This window comes from Tachysurus fulvidraco, chromosome 8 (genome assembly GCF_022655615.1).
Source record: "Tachysurus fulvidraco isolate hzauxx_2018 chromosome 8, HZAU_PFXX_2.0, whole genome shotgun sequence".
Lineage (NCBI taxonomy): Eukaryota > Metazoa > Chordata > Actinopteri > Siluriformes > Bagridae > Tachysurus > Tachysurus fulvidraco.
Window position 1 is genome coordinate 4,872,527 of NC_062525.1, and position 22,400 is coordinate 4,894,926.

Sequence of the window (22,400 nt, forward strand, 5' to 3'; positions counted from 1 at the left end):
TTAAAGTCAACAACAAAAAAGGTCAATAGAACAAAAAATACAATTATTACAAAAGAAACATGTTCAGGGTTGACTGCTATAGTAAAATAAATAAATAAATAAATAAATAAATAAATAAATAAATAAATAAATAAATAAACAAACATCAGCTCACACAGTGACAAAAAAGAAAATCATTTTGCATGAAGAATTCAATATTTTGGGTGTCACTACATTTTGCAGACATGAAGCAGTTGTGATGTCCAATAAAAGAGAAAAATAGAGTAAAATAAATAGCTAAAATAAATAAAAAATAATACAAACAAACATACAAACAAACAAACAAATACTTCATACATATTTGAATATAATATGACTGTTTATGAATAAAATATCTGAATTCATTGTGTTTTGCGGACTTTTATTTTGTCAGCTATTGTTCAGTAATTGATTTATATTTAGCCTTTACTTCACTTCTTTGTGTTTCGTTTGCTGTAGTGTCTTGTTTGTTTCTCTTAATGTTTTTGTTTTGCTTCTTTGTGTTAGTATGAGTTGTGTTAAATATTACTCTATGGCGTGTTTGCTGAATCTATTTATGGTTATATTTTTATTACTATTTGGTCTCCCTGTCAGTTTTATTTTGTTTTGTCTCTTTTTTCTTTTTCATCTTCTTTAAACCAACTCCTATAATCGTCAATCAAAAACAAAGATCATTATATCCATCCATCCATCCATCCATCCATCCACCTATTAAAAAGTGAACAATCATCCAAAACCTTTATATGTACATACCATAACATGTGGTATCTTTTTGACTGTGTTTTGCTCCCATCACAAAATATATGCTTTGTGTATTGTCCTAATGTAAACGTAACACAGTTTGGACCTTAATCTGTGTGTAAATGTTATTCTACCACATGATTTCCTCACAGTTCATCTAATGCACATTAGACATGACGTGTTTTTGTTGTTGTTTGTTTTGTGTATCTCATGGCCCTTTTTTATGTAGTAAATGAGAACTTAAAACTATTGAGCCACCACTGTAATAAATATTTATTTATTTGTTTGTTTGTTTGTGTAATGAGTCTGTCTGTGTTTTCCCTTGTGTCTGTCTGTTGTCATTCCCTGATGTTAATTGTTGACCCCGCCCACCTATTTGTTACCATGGACATTTAAGTGCATTCAATCTCTTCCCCAGGTGTTTTGTCTTAGTCCTTGTCTGTCTCCGTCTTGTGATTGGTTCTCGTTCACTATATGTACTCTGTTTTGTTCACTTCCCGGTTGTGAGTCGTTGTTTAGTGTTAGTATGTACTGTTGGGTTATGTCTGTTCCTGTTTCCTGTCCTGCTGTGTTCTGATCTGTTTTGCCTGCTTGTTTGTTACCTGTTTCTTGTTTTTTGATTATTAAAAGGATTAACTGCACATGGATCCACATTCGCCTGTGTCAATCTGTGACAGTTTGTTTGTTTGTTTGTATTTATTTATGATATTCTTGGGACTATAATGACAACACTTTAAAAAAAAAAGACACAATTTGTTTTTATTTATGAACCTCGAACATATGGTCCAGATGTCTTTTAATTTCAAAAGCATTGAGACATTAAATGCCATTCAAACAAAAGCTCAGACAAAATGGTTAAAATTACAATGTTGTCATTATTATTAAGCAATTTTATAATGTAATAACAAATGTATATCATTGACATCAATACATGCTTAGAACACATTACATCATGGCTTTAAATTATCCAGTCATGTTAGTGGTTGTGCTATAATAACATCAACAGTTCAGTAGAGCTTTTTAAGAAGCTCACAGTTCATATTGCTAAAAGGTCCCGCACTCTTTAGAGTGTAAAGGACTTCGCAGTTCATCTTGTTTTTTTCAATGTTTGTGATAGTGAAGTTTTCATAAGGTGGGACTAGCACCTCTTTCTCATTAGGTATCTCAGAAAGTTTGCCTATGTCTGCACCTAAGCACGTGTTAATCTTAAAACAGGATTTATTGCCAAATTTTATCAAATCCTCTTCAAATGAAGTCGATGCAAACCTGCCAAATCGCATTACATCATTAATCTCGGGTGTCTCATAATCAACAGTGGTTCTACGATAAACAACAACACAGCTCTTCACTTTATACTTTTGTACAGCACGTGTTAGCAAGAAATGAAAGGCTTTGTAGTAGAATTTTTTGGTGTAATATTTTTTTCCTGAACTGACAGCATCATTGAATTTTGAGTGGAATCCCCATGGATCGGTGTAGACCTTTATTATTCTTGTAATATGATCAGTAATGTTTGGGTACTTATTCCAAATATTTTTAAAGTCTTTATTTTTATTTAACTCTGTCTCTAGGACCTTGTTTATCAGATTGGAGATTTTTTCAGTGCAGCCTATAAATTGGTCATCAACAGAATCCGGTGCCATGTCCAGTTTAAGAGCAGAGGTTTTTTTCTATAAAATTAGAGGAGGGAAAAACATTATAAGAAAATTACTGATAAGAAAATGTCTACTCAGTGCAGAACTTGAAAGAGAAACCCACCCGTTTGGACAACCCGTTTGCTCCAGTGTTGATGATGACGATGATGATGGCAGTGGTGGTGAGGATGAAAACAGCTTGCCTCATTGTTAATCTGAAATAAAAACCATATATAGAGAATATATACAAATTGTATACAAATGACTATTCTACAAATGAGTGAGACATCAACTGAATTTGTCATTGTGGAGATCATTGAGTAGTCCTAGTGCATTTTTTGTATATCTTTCTCACACAGAAAAAAAAGGAGGCATGTCTCTGTTCTTTACGTAAACTTCAAACCTCTTGAAACATCTCCACTACAGTCTGAATAGTGCTTAGGTTTGTATTTGCATCTGAGTTGTGAAAACCATTGTGTGAAAGTTTGGTATGAACAATGCCTCAATGCGCATGCAACTCAACTGCCTGAAGAGAAAAAGATTTCTGCCTTTCTTTCTGATAACACAATGCATCATATCAACATGAAAAATATTGAAAACTTCAGAAATAACCTCACATGGTTTGATAACATTTTCTAGCTTGAATTATTCCAGTAGCATAGTGAATAATGTTCTCATAATATCATAAATAACACAGTTTTATGTCTTAAGTAAATGTACATTATGCTTGAAGATCAGATAATATAATTATATCTAAACAAACTGTGATGGAGGTAATATAACATTTCCTGTACGAGCATACTACTCACAGATCTGATGAGCTCAAGGCTTCTTAAATATGTAACGAGGAGGTGCTCAAACCAACAGTGTGTCAGACCTTCAACTCATCACTATTTATACTCAACTACTTCCCTTTGTAATTACCATAAATGGAGTTGTTTTCTCCTCAAAATACAAGGTGTGATTTTTGAAAGAAAGACAGAAAGACAAAAGTGATGATTTACAAACCCGAATTATTTCACTTGGATTAAGGTAAATAATACGAATAAATGCAAATAGTTTTAACTGAATATTGTTTGCAATATTCAGTTAATGGTTTGCAGCCGAGTGTGAAACGGCGGGGATGAGAATCAGCACCTCCAAGTCCGAGGCCATGGTTCTCAGCCAGAAAAGGGTGGCTTGTCCCCTTCAGGTTGGTGGAGAGCTCCTGCCTCAAGTGGAGGAGTTTAAATATCTTGTGGTCTTGTTCACGAGTGAGGGAAAGATGGAGCGGGAGATCGACAGGCGGATCGGTGTATCTTCTGCAGTGATGCGGTCGATATACCGGTCTGTTGTGGTGAAGAAAGAGCTGAGCCGCAAGGTGAAGCTCTCTATTTACCAGTCGATCTACGTTCCTACCCTCACCTATGGACAAGATCCCAGATACAGGCGGCTGAAATGAGTTTCCTCCGCAGGGTGGCTGGGCGCTCCCTTAGAGATAGGGTGAGGAGCTCGGTCACTCGGGAGGAGCTCAGAGTAGAGCCGCTGCTCCTCCACATCGAGAGGAGTCAGCTGAGGTGGCTCGGGCATCTGTTTCGGATGCCTCCTGGACGCCTCCCTGGGGAGGTGTTCCAGGCATGTCCAACCGGGAGGAGGCCCCGGGAGAGACCTAGGACACGCTGGAGGAACTATGTCTCTCGGCTGGACTGGGAACGCCTCTGTATTCCCCCGGAAGAGCCGGAGGAAGTGTCTGGGGAGAGGGAAGTCTGGGCGTCCCTGCTTAGTCTGCTGCCCCCACGACCCGGCCCCAGATAAGCAGTAGAAAATGGATGGATGGATTGATGGATGGATGAATATTGTTTTCTTCAAGAGCAAGTTTGACTGCCAAAATTTTCCATCCACAGAGATTGTAGTTTAGCTCTTCTTGTGGTCACTTTGAGGGAGAAAAAAAAAGCCACAGGGTCCATCTTCCTCCCAAAGCACAGCCATAAGCCCTATTTCTGAGCCATCTACAGTACTGCTATAATAATGTAGGATCTGGCAGGGTCATAGTGTAGGATGTGAGGAACATGTGTATATGTAGCTATGTAAGAAACTAGAGGAGAACATTATAGCATTTGTGTGTGTGTGTGTGTGTGTGTGTGTGTGTGTGTGTGTGTGTGTGTGTGTGTGTGAATCCACTTGTCAATTTTGTAAAGGATATTTTCTTCAATTCAAGTAGTTTTCCATTTAAAAAGTACACTGCACATTCTGAAAAGAAAGAGCAAAAGCAATAATTTTGTGGCCAAAAAATTCTGTGAAATCCTGAAGGAACTGACTTGTAAGAAAAACACAGACTATCCCAGATTAATGCATAAAAAAGAACAGCATTGATTCTGTACAGTATATTTTCTACAGTATGTTCAATGCCACATCGGCAAAAATCTTTTACTCAGAAATTCAAAAGTGTGAAAGAAACTTAATAAGAAAAAATGTTATAGTGCACAGTGTGTGTGTGTGTGTGTGTGTGTGTGTGTGTGTGTTTAGAGGACACAAAATAGCATATAAACTTCACACTCTGCAAATTGAAAAGAAAAAAAAACAGCTGCAAAATAAGACATTTGTGTTATTTGGTAATAAAACAGCACTCAGATATATGTATTTCAAATGGGAAAAATGATTCAGAGCATGTATTGGACTGTAGATACAGTTTATATCAGGTGCTTCTAGTGTGAGAAAGTCTATTTTACTTGAATTAAAATGTGGTTGTTATTTAATATTGCTACCTTTTTGTCACAGTTTGAAACTGTTTGAGCCAACATAATTTACACTGAATATTTAATACAGTAGAACTACACAATCTACTCAATCACTCACTCAAGCACTCTTTGACCCATAGTAGATTTTAACCTTAATGTAAAGCTTCAACAATTGATCTTATGGGATAAAAAACAAAAATAAAGAGTAACTTTGGATATCAATATTTGAAGAAAAAAAAAACAACTCTAAAATTCTGAAGGGATTTATCAGTATGAAAAAGCATAGAACTCATAATACATAAAGTAATGATATATTCTGCTCACTAGCATATGTTTAAACGTCACATCCACAAACTTACATTGACTCTTTGTTTTTACATCAGTCTGACTTACGATCTTTGAGATGATAAAAAGAAACATTTCACAAACTTGGATTTCCAAAGTTGTAAGATTTACTATTGAAGCTTTACATTTGAGCGGAAAAGATGTTGTCAAAATTTTGTCTTATCTTTTAGAAGGTGTGAAAACTGAAAAAGCACTTGCATGTGTGTAAGTTTGTGGGTGTGAATTTGAGGGGGGGGGGGGTCAAGGGTTTGTCAACTGAAGCATTATTTATTATCACAGTGCAACAAATAAATACATTAGGAAGCCACAGGTAAAAAAACAAACATAGACTAAAAGATTAATATGTAAAGATGCACAACATTAATATATTTTCTGAGCCAATATACAGTTTGTTTAAATGCACAAAATTACTGGTTCAGATTGACCTAGAATCTTTGAGCTAATAAACAGAAATATAAAAAAGTTAAAAGATCCTCCAAAGATTTTCTATGGGGTTGAGATCTGGAGACTGGCTAGGCCACTCCAGGACCTTGAAATGCTTCTTACGAATCCACTCCTTCGTTGCCCGGGCGGTGTGTCTGGGATCATTGTCATGCTGAAAGACTCAGCCATGTTTCATCTTCAATGCCCTTGCTGATGGAGGGAGGTTTTCACACAAAATCTCACAATGCATGGCCCCATTCATTCTTTCCTATACACGGATCAGTCGTCCTGGTCCCTTTGCAGAAAAACAGCCCCAAAGCATGATATTTCCACCCCCATGTTTCACAGTAGGTATGGTGTTCTTTGGATGCAACTCAGCATTCTTTCTCTTCCAAACACAAGGAGTTTTTATCAAAAAGTTCTATTTTGGTTTCATCTGAACATATGACATTCTCCCAATCCTCTTCTGGATCATCCAAATGCTCTTTAGCAAGGGCTTCAGAAAGGCCCGGACATGTACTGTCTTAACACTAGAAATACTGGATTTTTTATTTTCTGATGCAGGTCCCAAGGTGTGACCTGCACCGGGTCCAGCTTGCGCAGTGAAGCACAAGCGATTTGCTACTGCACTGGACATTCCAATGTCCTCCTCTACCCACACAGTGCCGTCTTTTGTCGTCTGGCTCAGACAGGGCTTCCCAGTACCACGGTGCATCTTCTGTGGAGGCATGTTGGGTTCTTGTTCTCAAAATTCACTTTTGGTGTTATAATTCATTGATGTAATTTCATTTTCATTGGCCATCATTTTATTCTGTATGTGTAAGAACATGTCAAAAGCCATGGACCATAACTTCACTCAGCTTATGACATTTGTCTACAAACATACGTTGGAGACTGAAGTGTTAGCAAGTTTTCATTTTATTCATGTCTCATAAACACTCCTCTTCATGTCTCATACATAGTCTTACTGTACCAAACACACTCCTCATGTCTCATACACACTCCTCTACTAGGCAAAGGCATAGCAAAAGTGTATCAAAAGGCATAATGAAATGCAATGCCCAATTTGTGTGTGTGTGTGTGTGTGTGTTGTGGTGTGTGAGTGTGTGTTTTGGGTGCGTGTGTTAGTGGACATTTTATGTGTGCATTTTTGTGTCTGTACAGGTATGTATGTTCATTGCGCTGAAAAGGGCTAAAGTGTGACCAATTACCCCACAAAATGTGGCCGGGTCAAATTGACCCGGGAGGACAAGATTAATTTTACTTGCAAAGTTCATAATTTGGAACAATCTTGGTAAATTTCAGGCAAATATGTGGAAGGAAACCCAAGTTATGACACACTAAACTTTCCAGATGAGTCAAACCTACCCCAGGTCTGCACAATGGTTGTATAAATATGATATGTACTATGGCAATGACAAACCTTAGCACACAATTTTTTTAATATAAATTAAACAGACTATTTTGTATAGATAGGCCTTGAAGGTTTCTGTCACAGACAGAGGTTTGGCCTGGCTTGGATCTGAGCTACTCTGAGTGAACAAATGCAAATGAACCAGGCCTCACAGGTGATGGGGCCGTTTGCACAACAAAAGGAGGAGAACAATGGAGCTGTAGGGGTGCTGGTAGGTGTGAGGTCCATGGATTTTATGCAAAATTGCACAGGTTTAGCAAAACTAGTTTAAGCAGGGTGACACGCCTGGCACTGCAGGATTTGAGTCCCTGGTGGCGTAGTGTGTTACTGATGGTAGCCTTTGTTACTTTGGTCTTAGCTCTCTGCAGGCCATCTGTAAGTCCCCCTGTGTAGTTCTGGGATTTTTGCTCACCATTCTTGTGATCATTTTGACCCCACGGGGTGAAATCTTGCATGAAGCCCCAGATCGAGGCCTTGTATGTCTTCCATTTTCTAATAATTGCTCCCACAGTTGATCTCTTCACACCAAGCTGCTTACCTATTGCAGATTCAGACTTCCCAGTCTGGTGCAGGGCTATCATTTTGTTTCTGGTGTCATTTGAAAGCTCTTTGGTCCTGGCCATAGTGGACTTTGGAGTCTGACTGTTTGAGGTTGTGGACAGGTGTCTTTTATACTGATAACGAGTTCAAACAGGTGCCATACAGGTAACGAGTGGAGGACAGAGGAGCCTTTTAAAGGAGTTGTTACAGGTCTGTGAGAGCCAGAAATCTTGCTTTTTTGTAGGTGACCATATACTTATTTTACCGAGGAATTAATTAAAAAAAATAATCCTACAATGTGGTTTCCTGGATTCTTTCCCCCATTCTGTCTCTCATAGTTGAAGTGTACCTATGATGAAAATCACAGGCCTCTTGCATCTTTTTAAGTGGGAGAACCTGCACAATTGCTGGCTGACAAAATAATTTTTGCCCCACTGTATATATTCTGCTCACTAGCATATGTCTAAACGTCACATCCAGAAACGTACACTGACTCTTTGTTTTTACGTCAGTTTCACTTACGATCTTTGAGATGATAAAAAGAAACATTTCACAAATTTTGATTTCCAAAGTGATAAGATTTACTATCGAAGCTTGAAGCTTTACATTTGAGCAGAAAAGATGTTGTCAAAATTTTGTCTCATCTTTTAGAAGGTGTGAAAACTGAAAAAAAGCGCTTGCACATGTGTATATATATATATATATATATATATATATATATATATATATATATATATATATATATATATATATATATTGCACATGTGTAAGTTTGTGAGTGTGAATTTCCGGGTGTGTGTGTGTGTGTCAATGGTGTGTCAACAGAAGCATTATTTATTATCACAGTGCAACAAATAAATACATTAGACAGCCACCAGTAAAAAACAAACATAGACTCACACAGATTAATATGTAAAGAGGTACGACATTGATATATTTTCTTAGCCAATATACAGTATGTTTAAATGCACAAAATTACTGGTTCAGTTTGACCTGGAATATTTTAGCTAATAAACAGAAATATAAAAAAGTTAAATGTGAAAATGGCCAAGAGTAACTAAAAGGGAGAAGGATCAAAACAGGGATTATGTGTGCTTAAAGTAATGTAGGGATGTGGTAGCTCAGTGGTTAAGGTGTTGGACTATTGATCAGAAGGTCATGGGTTCAAACTCCAGTTCCACCAAGCTGCCACTGATGGGCCCCTGAGCAAGACCCTTAATGCAAGTTTAATCTACATTTAATCTGGGAAAGTGTGTCTAAGCACCGAACACTATCAGGAAGACTATTCCAAAGTTTGGGAGCTAAATACGAAAACTCTCTACCGCCTTTAGTAGACTTAGATATTCTAAGATATTCTTATAGCAGAGTTTTGTGATCTCAGAGAGCATGGAGGATTGTAACGTGTTAGAAGACTAGTTAGATACGTTAGAGCTAAACCATTAAGAGCCTTGTACGTAAGTAGCAGCAGTTTATAAACAATTCTAAACTTAACAGGTAGTTAGTGCAGAGATGATAGAATACTGCATACTGCACATTTTGAAAAGAAAAAGAAAAATCGGTCATTTTTTGACCATAACATAAAAAGGTTCTGTGAAATCCTGAAGGAACTGACTAGTAAGAAAAAACATAGACTGTTCTAGATTAATGCATAAAGATGTACAGCATTGATACTGTGTATTTTCTCAGCTACAGTATGTTCAATGCCACATCAGCAGAAATGTTGACTCAGAAAGTGTGAAAGAAACTTAATAAGAAAACATGTTAGAGTGTGTGTGTGCATGCATGTGTGCGTGCGTGCGTGCGTGTGTGTGTGTGTGTGTGTGTGTATGTGTGAGCATTGTGTCTACTCAGAGCTGTGAGGGGCTGAACACAAACACAAGTCAATGGTGTGTCAACAGAATCACTATTTATTATCACAGTGCAATAAATAAATAAATTAGGTGAAAATAGTGAAAATAGCCAAGATTAACTAAAAAGAAGGAACAAAACAGGGATTATGTGTGTTTAAAGTAATTTAGGGATGTGGTAGCTGAGAGGTTAAGGCATTGGACTATTGATTGGTCATGGGTTCAAACCCCAGGTCCACCAAGCTGCCCCTGAGCAAGACCCTTAATGCTCAGTTTATAAATTGAAATTAAAAAAATGTAAGTCACTCTGGATAAGGATGTCTGCTAAGTGCTATGAATGTAACTTAAAAATTATACATATGATGTTTATAAAGCTGTAACAACCAAGATCTCTGAATATCCAGAGTTGAAGTTAAAGCAGATAAACCAACGTAAATGAATGTCCTCTATCTATCAAATTAAAACGATAGAAATAGATTTAGTCAGTTCTGAGTGATAATAAATAAATAAATAAATAAATCGTTGTGGCCAGCAGGGGTCGTATAAACATTGTTTATTAAGAATTATTTAGAGAATTTAAATGTTACTCATTTTGTAAATGTGTTTTCTTTTCCTGTTCGTTTGTCTGTTCGTTTGTTTGTTATGTTGTTTGTATATTTTATTATTGAAATAATTAAATCATTATGTCTGTTAATTGTTTCATGTGTTTATTATTTGATTCATTTGTTTTTTGTTTTGTTTTTTATTATTGTTATTCTTATCCTGTCACTAAATTAAAGTGTTCAGCAGGGGGCACTGTAACAATCTTTACTTTCTAAAATACCTCAACACACACACACACACACACACACACACACACACACACACACACACACACACACACACACACACAAACACACACGAAATACTTAATATTACTAAACACAAGCTGAAATATTTAGTATACATTTTGCAGTCTCATTATCAGGTCCACTCAATAATAAAAAACTAGTTTTACCCCCCTGTAGGAACTGAGAGAAATACATTTTCGATTCTTTTTTGTGTATATATTGTACATGTGAAAGAGTTGACGATAAAGAAAAACTTGACTTGACTTGAACTAGTTTTACCCCCTGTAGGAACTAGTTTTACCCCTGTAGGAAATAGCTTTAGCCCCCTGTAGGAAGTAGCTTTAGCCCCCTGTAGGAACTAGTTTTACCCCCCTGTAGGAACTAGTTTTACCCCCTATAATAATGCCACTTATGACATCAACACGTTCCTGCTTTGGATTGGACCACAGCCAGATTTTGGTCAAACCGAGTGTATTTGCTGTCACAATGGTCCCGGTCCATAATGTTTATTATCCACTAGATGACTCAGCACTCATTAGCACTCACTCACTTTCTGTTTTGTCACTTCCTGTTTGTCATGCACATGGTGAGATGGAACAAATGTCATTGTTACAAGGTAAAGCTATTTCTACCTGGGCGGCATAGTAGAACACTTCACTGCATCAGATGGTAAAGCGACAAGAAGCACTACGTATTGGAAAGGGAAGTACACCTTCTAAAGATTGCAAATGACTGACTGAAGAAGCCAGTTAGCAAGTTAAAGCTGAACAAGCAAGCACTTTTAAGTTAGTGAAGTGGAAGCAGCACAAGGTCTTGTGAACTGTTCTAAAGTTTCAATTGCATTGGTATTTCCATCACCTTCATTCTAAGAAAATGTTAAAAAATCTTTCTATTGTTGATTGGCTTATTAAACTAAAAAAGACTAAACAGATAAGCAGTTATGTTGTGTTATTGAAAAAATCTAAACTGACTAAAGTGAATTTGCTTGTTTTATTCAAGTGTTTTGTACTTTATCATTTTAAGTGTGCAGAATTGTACAAGTTGTATGCATTATTTTTGTGGTTTACACTAGAATTTTAGATTGCCTTTGAGTATTACATTGTAGAGCAACACATGACTATTGACATGACTGATGCAAGGGAAAAGTACTGCCCACTAAATACAGTACTGTCCACTAAAGAAGTTAAAGAAGTCTAAAGAACAAAAACGTTTGAAATGTTGTTGGGTGAGTGACGTAAAAACATTATTGATCATTATATGTATGTGTGTATGTTAACATTGCTGACATCAAAACATGCATGAAATGAATAATAGTGTCTGTCAAGGTCAACACAATACACTTTATCTACATTCTGTTATTCTTTTTATTTACTTAGTCCTTTAACATGGAACTCATCCATTAATCAATTAACAAACATCTACAACTGTTGCATCTTTTTTTTACGACTTTTCACACAATTCTCCAGCATGTACCCAATATTTTTCTCTCTTTCATACAGTGGGCCGTATGCATTATGTGCAGATATACAGATTACTTAAGCTTTAGGGCATCGATCCTTCCATCAACTTTATCCATCCAAATAATCAAATAACAACTTACATTACGCATCATTTTAAAGATTTTTTTCTTTTCTTTTCTTTTCTTTTTTTTTGCATACACGTGGTATCTTTTTGAGGTATGGTAGATAGATATGATGGATCGAGATATAGATAATCAATGATAACATTGAAACATTCAAATAAAAAAAATCAGTGTGTGATGCTGCCATGTGTATTGCTCATGCGGTGTGCTACTTGCAAATTGGTCAATTAATGTCAACTAAATTTTTAAATTTGGAATTAAAATAATTCAAATTGGGGATCAGGAGGAAACCAAATGATTGTCATCTAAATAATGATCACTGTGTTCCAATTAGCTTAGAAGCATCAATATTTTTGTTCCCTAAAGCAACCTCTTACGGGTCGCTGTGCCGTGCACGGCACGGAAGTCAAAGTGACCACTAGGGGATGACCCAGAAACAAGCTTCAATTCATCTTTAAAGCATCAAATCCTCTAAAAACACGAAAAAACCTATTTACCTAGTAAAGTTTATACTCTCAATATTTCTTAAGCCCACACACAAAGCATAATATGATTCACAGCCTTCATACTATTAGAAAAATTTTTTGGACAAAACTGACCTAGGTGGCGCTAGACCGGTTTTTCCCTTACCTTTAGACGCGTCCCTTTCTTCACTGGGGTAATATATTCCAAAACAAATAATCCACAAAAATCCACACCGGTCTAAGGAACTGAAATCTGTAAGCCATTTAATCCAAAACGCTTTGGTCGCGCCGCAAATATTCCGTTTGTGTTCCGAAAACTGGAAACAGTAGTGCGCCATCATTTTTGCCGCTCTAACTTCTCATTGGGGTATTCAAAAATTCTAAATTTACGTCATATTTATAGCCCAGGGCCTAACGAATCAAACAAGCCCTCACTTGAGCCAATCGGTGCTTGTATTGCAGAGATAGACGGCTGGGAAGCCAATGATGTCATGACATCATTTTTGGGAACCCACCTTTGACTGACAATTACTCCTTCCAATAGCAATGAAATGGGCCGGGACCTATACAGCCGTTTAGCCAATAAGCAGACGATTCCAACGATATGCTGCGACCCCCCTCTCTGCTCCCTGGATCTGCGTGAACAAGCTGCGCAGAAGAATTCTTGCGTAATCCTTGACCTTTTGTCCCTCTCACAGCTCAGGGTGTCAAGTTACAGGCCTGTACCACAGCAGAGTGATAGAGAGAGAGTCTCTGCTTGTTTTAGGCCTTTTAAACTGAGCATGCAGCCTTTTAATTCAAAGTTATACAGTAAACAAGTACACAAAAACGCTGCACCAGACGACCATGTCCGTAGAAAAATATTTTTATTGAAGCCATTTTTGGGTATTTTGACTTGAATTTTTTTTTGGTAAAAGCCAAGACATGTGGCTATGACCCTCAGTTGTTATTTGGTCCCTAACATGTTCCAGAAAAATAAGATTAATCAGTTTATCAGGTAAACAACCCAGGCGGAAATGAAAACCTTCCATTCTAGCCTCTGTAAGGCCAGTAAGGCCTAGAATCAATCTGAAACTAGTTTCTGAAACTAGAGAATCTCTTCTTTCTAATGAGACCAGGCTCACCCCTGTGTGTCACAGTATGTGGGAGCTGAACCACTGTTTGTTGGGTAGGTCATGTAGGTGAAAAACCTTCAAAAGGGGGCCGACGCATAAAGGGGTTTCAAACTGACACAAAATATGAGTTTATAGACTAATTATTATCACCTCACTGATCCCTAGGGATTATTGTATGAGCCTCATAGATAGTTAAAGCATTGTGTTCCCTGTTGTTTTTCTCTAATCCCCACATTTCCTTGCTTAAACATCAGCTTTCTGTGTTTTCAGAGTGCTTTAGGTCAGTGGTCCCCAACCAAAAATTAATCATTTTAATTAAATTTTATTTAAACATGCCTTTTTAACTCACTACAATGCTAAATCAATGAGAACCCTGAGCTTGTTTCTTTGCAACCAGACGGTTCCATCTGGGGTAATAGGAGACAATGACACACGAAGTGTGTTGCTTATGTCCAGTTTATTCCGTTGTTTTGTTTTGGTTGCCGTCACTGCAGAAAACCCCGCTTCACACAGATAGCATGTCGGAAATGGCAATAGGGATTTAAGTGCTGTGCTGGCAATCTCAGGGTATTCTGCCATGACTTTAATCCAGAACACCAGCAGAGTTTCTAACTTTCTAAAGACGTCTGTTTCATGCTCATTTTTGCTAATTTGTAGGTTAAATTTGAGAAAACACAATATACACGTACACCAAGCATATGAGAAAGTACCGGTGAACAGAGAGAAAAGCAATACACACCTCCTCTCCACCAAAGCTACAATGCCACTGCCGCTTGCAGCCACTCAGCTCCAGATGTCACCTAAACCTGGCCCAATATCATGATATTTTGCACATGCGTGGTATTGGTGTGGCTTTAGGTGACGTCTCTCAGCTCCCAGTTAACCTCTCATCCATGGAAAGTCGCACAAACCCAAGAGAAATACATCACAGTAAATAAAATGGAAATAATTGAATGTTCCTTGGGCGGCCCGGGGGTTGAGGACCACTGCTTTAGGTGGTCCAGAATAGTGACCCCACCATATAGGAGTCAGAACCTTTTCATTGCTTTACTCATACTGTAATTATGTACAGAGTAGTTTGAATTTTTGTCTTCTCAGTGGAATAAAATGTGGCATTAATTTTAAATTTATTTGATTGCCGGGGAGGGGGGGGGGGGGTTTATAACCATTAGGCCACGACTTCCCCACTTATATCTGTTGCTTCTAGTGTGAGAGAGTCTATTTTACTTGAATTAAAATGTAGTTGTTATTTAATATTGCTTCCGTTTTGTCACAGTTTGAAACTGTGTTTGAACCAACATAATTTACACTGAATATTTAATACAGTAGAACTACACAATCTACTCAATCACTCACTCAAGCACTCTTTGACCCATAGCAGATTTTTAACCTTAGTGTAAAGCTTTAACAGTTGATCTTATGAAACAAAAGGCAAAAATAAGGCATAACTTTCAAAAAAACTCTAAAATCCTGGAGGGATTTATCAGTAAGAGAATGCCTAGAACTCATAATACATAAAGTAATCATATATTCTTCTCACTAGCATATTTTTAAACGTCACATCCACAAACTTACATTGACTCTTTGTTTTTACGTCAGTCTGACTTACGATCTTTGAGCTGATAAAAAGAAACATTTCACAAATTTGGATTTCCAAAGTTGTAAGATTTACTATTGAAGCTTTACATCTTTTAGAAGGTGTAAAAACTGAAAAAAGCGCTTGTATATGTGTTAGTTTGTGGGTGTGAGTTTGAGGGTGTGAGTTTGAGGGTGTGAGTTTGTTCAGCATTGATACTGTATATTTTCTCAGCCAAAATACATTTTTAATGCCACATCGGCAAAAATGTTGACTCAAAATGTGTGAAAGAAACTTAATGAGAAAACATGTTAGAACACACAGTGTGTGTGAATGTGACATGACGTGAAAGTGACGTGACATATGGCTAAGTATGGTGACCCATACTCAGAATTTGTTCTCTGCATTTAACCCATCCAAAGTGCACACACACAGCAGTGAACACACACACCGTGAACACACATCCGGAGCAGTGGGCAGCCATTTATGCTGCGGCGCACGGGGAGCAGTTGGGGGGGTTCGGTGCCTTGCTCAAGGGCACCTCAGTCGTGTCCGGCCCAAGACTCAAACCCACAGGAGAGTCAGACTAGGAGTCAGACTCTCTAAACATTGTGTGTGTGTGTGTGACTACGTGTCTACTCAGAGCTGTGAGGGGCTGAACACAAACACAAGAGAAGTCAATGGTATGTCAACAGAATCACTATTTATTATCACAATGCAATAAATAAATAAATTAGGCAGCCACAAAGGGGTGAAAGCTCAACACCATCAATGAAAGGTGACTTTGACCTTTTTGGCAGCAATGTTGAAGGCCGATTTCCAATGAGGTATCTAGTAGCAGGGCTGGACCCAGGAGACTGTCTTGCAGCAGGTTCAGGGAGGCTTCCTCTTCTTCCTCGGTGGTTTCCCTGTGTGGGAGAGCAGAGAACATGCATTGTATTCTGCTGCCTAAGTCCCCTTACCTCTGTGGAAGTGCTGCACCATGTGGTCTCCATCTGTCCAGGAAGGGGAAGCTGAAATCTGGGTTTTTGGAGAACTAGGCTCCCTGTGAGGGCTTTTTCCAGCTGTTGGAAGGGCTGTTCTGTCTCCTCCATCAATTGCACCCGGTTGTCCTTTTTTTGTATGTAAGTGAATCCACTTGCCAATTTTGTAAAGGATATTTTCTTCAATTCAACAACAATTCCTGATTTATAACAATTCCTTATCTTTAAACAACAATTTCTGATCTATAAACAATTCCTTATCTACAACCAACAATTCCTTATATATTATAAACTTCATTTCTTATATACAGTATGTTATCTACAGACAAAAATGCATTATTGGTAGACAACAATTCTTTATCTGTAGTTATCAACAAAGATTTCCCAAAGACATTTTAGAATGCATTTGGAGGTATTACAAAAATATGTCTACATATTAAATATGTCTACATATTAATTATTCATTAAAAATTCTTCAGAACACTAATACACTAGTCAACAACTAGTCAACAACTAGTCAACAACAAAAGTCAATAGGACAAAAAATAAAATTATTATAAAATAAACATGTTCAGGGTTGACTGCTATAGTAAAAAAAAAAAAACATCAGCTCACACACTTCATTTTGCATGAAGAATTCAATATTTTGGGTGAGTCACTACATTCTGGGTGATGTCCAGAAAAACAGAAAAATTGTCAAAATAAAAAAGTTTATAAAAAAGTTCCAAAATATTGGAATTGGCTGTAAAAAATAAGGAACAATAATAATAATAATAATAATAATAATAATAATAATAATAATAATAATAATGTTATTTGCATATAAAATATGACTGTTTATGAATAAAATATCTGAATTCTAAAATATCTGAATTAATTGTTTTGCGGACTTTTATTTTGTTCAATTCAATTCAATTCAAGTTTATTTGTATAGCGCTTTTTACAATAGACATTGTCTCAAAGCAGCTTTACAGAAAATAAACATAGAGCAGAAGGTAAACATAATTAATGATAAAGGAAATAACAATAATAAAAGTAAAAGAATTGACAGAATAAAAATTCTAGATTATTATTAGATATATATTGTTCACAATGTGTATGTATTTATTCCCCTATGAGCAAGTCTGAGGTGACTCAGGCAGCAGTGGCAATGAAAAACTCCCTTAAATGGGTAAAGGAAGAAACCTTGAGAGGAACCGGACCCAAGGGGGAACCCATCCTCATATGGGTGACACTGGGGGTGTGATTGTAATATACAGTCAGATAAATGTTGTAGTGATGTAAGGATCATGGACTTCGGATCTCCTTAGTATCGCAGAGTCTAACTGGAGATGTCTCAGGATTCTTAGAGTTGGCCTCGGCTCAGTGGACATCCAAAAGCTTCGTCCCACAGAGGACGTTGGGAGCTGGTACAGTGTCTGGATGCCTCGGGATGGGTACAAAGAGAGAAGCAGTGGAAAGGGATTAACATATCTGCTGTTCATAAAAATGTGCAGGTCTGATGTACTGGTGCATGATATTATGGGATGTATTATGTGTACGCCTGACTAAAGAGATGAGTTTTTAATCTACATTTAAACTGGGAAAGTGTGTCTGAGCCCCAAACACTATCAGGAAGACTATTCCAAAGTTTGGGAGCTAAATAAGAAAACGCTCTACCACCTTTAGTAGACTTAGATATTCTGGGAACTACCAGAAGTCCTGAGTTTTGTGATCTCAGAGAGCGTGAAGGATTGTAATGTGTTAGAAGACTAGTTAGATACATGGGAGCTAAACCATTAAGACCCTTGTACGTAAGTAGCAGCAGTTTGTAATCAATTCTAAACTTAACAGGTAGCCAGTGTAGAGATGATAAAATTGGGGTTATATGGTCATACTTTCTTGTCCTAGTGAGAACTCTGGCAGCTGCATTTTGGACTAACTGTAGCCTATTTATTAAAGATGCAGGACAACCACCTAGTAATGCATTACAATAGTCCAGTCTAGAGGTCATGAATGCATGAACTAGCTTCTCAGCATCAGATACAGACAGGATGTTTCTCAGCTTGGCAATATTTCTAAGGTGGAAGAAGGCTGTTTTGGTAGTATGAGTGAAATGATTTTTAAAAGACAAATTGCTGTCTAATATAACACCGAGGTCTTTCACTGTCGAGCTACTAGTAACAGTACATCCCTCTAAATGGAAGTTAAATTGTGAGAGTTTCTGTGCACTGGTTTTTGGACCTATGAGTAGTATTTCTGTCTTATCAGAGTTTAACAGCAGAAAATTGCAGCTCATCCAGTCTTTTATCTCTCTAAGGCATTGAGTTAATTTGGACACTGTGGCTATTTAATCTGGTTTTGATGAGATATATAACTGTGTGTCATCAGCATAACAATGGAAACTAATTCCATGTCTTCTAATAATGTTCCTAATGGAAGCATGTATATAGAGAAAAGCAGAGATCCTAGAACTGATCCTTGAGGGATCCCATAATTAACTGGTAGTAAACTGGAGGATCCATCCATCCATCCATCTTCTACCGCTTATCCGGGGCCGGGTCGCGGGGGCAGCAGTCTAAGCAGGGATGCAAAGACTTTCCTCTCCCCAGACACTTCCTCCAGCTCTTCCGGGAGAATACCCAGGCGTTCCCAGGCCAGCCGAGAGACATAGTCCCTCCAGCGTGTCCTAGGTCTTCCCCGGGGCCTCCTCCCGGTTGGACATGCCCGGAACACCTCCCCAGGTAGGCGTCCAGGAGGCATCCGAAACAGATGCCCGAGCCACCTCAGCTGACTCCTCTCAATGTGGAGGAGCAGTGGCTCTACTCTGAGCTCCTCCCGAGTGACCGAGCTCCTCACCCTATCTCTAAGGGAGCGCCCAGCCACCCTGCAGAGGAAACTCATTTCGGCTGCCTGTATCCGGGATCTCGTCTTTTGACCAAAAGCTCATGACCATAGGTGGGGGTAGGAACGTAGATCGACTGGTAAATAGAGAGCTTTGCCTAGTGGCTCAGCTCTTTCTTCACCACAAGAGATCGGTATATCGACCGCATCACTGCCGAAGATACACCAATCTGCCTGTCCATCTCCCGCTCCATCCTTCCCTCACTCGTAAACAAGACCCCAAGATACTTAAACTCCTCCACTTGTGGCAGGAGCTCTCCACCAACCTGAAGGGGGCAAGCCACCCTTTTCCGACTGAGAACCATGGCCTCGGACTTGGAGCTGCTGATTCTCATCCCCGCCACTTCACACTCAGCTGCAAACATTCCCAGTGCACGCTGAAGGTCCTGGTTTGAGGAAGCCAGCAGGACAACATCATCTGAATAAAGCAGAGACGAAATCCTGTGGTCCCCAAACCGGACTCCATCCGGCCCCATACTGCGCCTAGAAATCCTGTCCATATAAGTAATGAACAGGACCGGTGACAAAGGGCAGCCCTGCCGGAGTCCAACATGTACCAGGAACAAGTCTGACTTACTGCCGGCAATGCGAACCAAACCACAGAGAGGTTTAGCCCCCGCCCTCTGCTTCCTCAGTGGAAGACATGTCGGTGGGGTTGAGGAGAACCTCGAAGTATTCCTTCCACCGTCCGAGGATGTCCCCAGTCGAAGTCAGCAGATTCCCACTTCCACTGTAAACAGTGTGAGCAGGGCACTGCTTCCCCCTCCTGAGGTGCCGGACGGTTTGCCAGAATTTCTTCGAGGCCAACTGAAAGTCCTTCTCCATGACCTCCCCAAACTCCTCCCAGACCCGAGTTTTTGCCTCCGTAACCACCCGGGCTGAAGCTTGCTTGGCCCTTCGGTACTTATCAGCTGCCTCCGGAGTCCCCCGAGCCAACCAGGCTCAATAGGACTCCTTCTTCAGCTTGACGGCATCCCTTACTTCCGGAGTCCACCACCGGGTTCAGGGATTGCCACCACGACAGGCACCGGAGACCTTACGGCCACAGCTCCGAGTGGCCGCGTTGACAATGGAGGTGGAGAATATTGTCCACTTGGACTCAATGTCTCTCAACCTCCCTCGGGATCTGGTTTAAGCTCTGCAAGAGGTGGGAGTTGAAGATCTCTCTGACCAGAGACTCTGTCAAACGTTCCCAGCAGACCCTCACAGTACGTTTGGGTCTGCCAATTCTGTCCAACCTCCTCCCCCGCCATCGGATCCAACTCACCACCAGGTGGTGATCAGTTGACAGCTCTACCCCTCTCTTTACCCGAGTGTCCAAGACATACGGCTGGAGGTCAGATGAAACAACCACAAAGTCGATCATCGACTTCCGACCTAGGGTGTCCTGGTGCCATGTGTACTGATGCACACCCTTATGCTTGAACATGGTGTTCGTTATGGACAAACTGTGACTAGCACAGAAGTCCAATAACAGAACACCACTCGGGTTCAGGTCGGGGGGGGGGGCGTTCCTCCCAATCACGCCCCTCCAGGTGTCACTGTCACTGCCCACGTGAGCGTTGAAGTCCCCCAGTGTAATGACAGAGTCCCCGGTCGGAGCACTTTCCAGCACCCCTTCAAGACACGCCAAGAAGGTCGGGTACTCTACACTGCCATTTGGCCCATAAGCACAAATAACCATGAGAGACCTATCCCCGACCCGAAGGCGCAGGGAAACGACCCTCTCGTTCACCGGGGTGAACTCCAACACATGGTGGCTGAGCTGGGGGGCTATGAGCAAGCCCACACCAGCCCGCCGCCTCTCATCAAGGGCAACTCCAGAGTAGTAGAGAGTCCAGCCTCTCTCAAGGAGTTGGATTCCAGAGCCTGGTTGGATTCCGTGTCTGGGGACTTCGACTGCCTTCGACTGCCACCCAATCCACATTGCACCGGCCCCTTACGGTTTCTCCTGCAGGTGGAGGGCCCACAGGAGATTGGCCCCACGCCGCTCTTTTAGGCTGAGCCCGGCCGGGCCCCGTGGGGCAAGACCCGGCCACCAGGCGCTCGCATACGAGCCCCAACCCCGGGCCTGGCTCCAGGGCGGGGCCCCGGTTGCGCCTTATCGGGCGACGTCACGGACCTTGGTTTAACTTTACTCTTTACTAAACTGGAGGATTCACCATTTAATTCTACAAAATGGTATCGGTCTGACAGGTAGGATCTAAACCAGCTTAAAGCCTGTCCATGAATACCTGTGTAATTTTGTAAACGATCTAGAAGAATGTTGTGGTCTATAGTGTCAAATGCAGCACTAAGGTCAAGTAGAACTAATAGTGACATACAGTCTTGGTCCGAGGCTAAGAACAAGTCGTTTGTAACTTTAACAAGTGCAGTTTCTGTGCTATGATGGGGCCTAAAACCTGACTGAAACTCTTCAAGGAAGTTGCTCTCCTGTAGGAAGGAGCTCAGTTGAACAGACACAACCTTTTCAAGTATTTTAGACATAAACGGAAGGTGTGAGATAGGTCTGTAATTTGATAGCTCATTAGGATCTAAGTTAGGTTTTTTGATGAGTGGCCTAATGACTGCCAACTTAAAAGACTTCGGGACGTAAACTAAAGATAACGAGGAGTTAATGATATTAAGAAGAGGCTCACCAGCTTTATGTAACACTTCTTTCAGTAGTTTAGTTGGGATGGGGTCTAGTGAACATGTTGTTGGTTTAGCTGTAGTAATAAGTTTATCTAACTCTTCCTGTCCTGTAATTGTAAAGCTGTGTAAAGCCTTAGGTGAGATTGTGTCACTGGTTGTTCTCATATGTTGAGCGTCACCTATTTTATTCCTGATACTTTCGATTTTATCAGTGAAGAATCTCATAAAGTCCTCACTACTGAAATGTGATGGAATAGGGTGTTCAGATTTCTGTTTTTTTGTTAAACTAGCCACTGTGCTAAATAAAAACCTGGGATTGTTCTGGTTATTTTCTATGAGTTTGCTCAGGTGCTCAGCCATTGCAGCTTTTAGATACATACTGTCCTTAAATGCAATTATAAAAACCTCTAATTTAGTTTTTCTCCATTTCCGTTCGAGGTTACGGGTCTCCTTCTTGAGAGTGTGAGTATGACTATTATACCATGGTGCAAGTGTTTTATCTCTAACCTTCTGTAATCTGACTGGGGAAAATTTTGTCAGCCATTGTTCAATAATTGATTTATATTTATTTCACTTCTTTGTGTTTCTTTTATTGTTTTGTCTTAATGTTTTTGTTTTGCTTCTTTGTGTTAGTATGAGTTGTGTTAAATTTTA

General features: G+C 39.5%; 1 protein-coding gene across 3 annotated transcripts in view; it reads right to left on the minus strand.

Moving 5' to 3' along the window:
- Positions 1 to 1,517: 1,517 nt before the first annotated feature.
- The window catches only part of LOC113640974 (NAD(P)(+)--arginine ADP-ribosyltransferase 2-like), a 30,574-nt gene continuing 9,691 nt past the window's right edge, over positions 1,518 to 22,400 (minus strand). The window contains exons 1-3 of one of the 3 annotated variants that reach the window (XM_027143531.2): positions 3,203 to 3,391; positions 2,518 to 2,608; positions 1,518 to 2,429 (exon numbers count right to left, since the gene is read on the minus strand). In XM_027143531.2, coding sequence (XP_026999332.2) covers positions 1,767 to 2,429; positions 2,518 to 2,601 — 747 coding nt within the window. In that variant the 5' untranslated portion in view covers positions 2,602 to 2,608; positions 3,203 to 3,391 and the 3' untranslated portion in view covers positions 1,518 to 1,766. Of the gene's footprint in view, positions 2,430 to 2,517; positions 3,179 to 3,202; positions 3,392 to 22,400 lie in introns of those variants that run through there. The other 2 variants (XM_047817321.1, XM_027143532.2) reach the window with 2 other exon arrangements.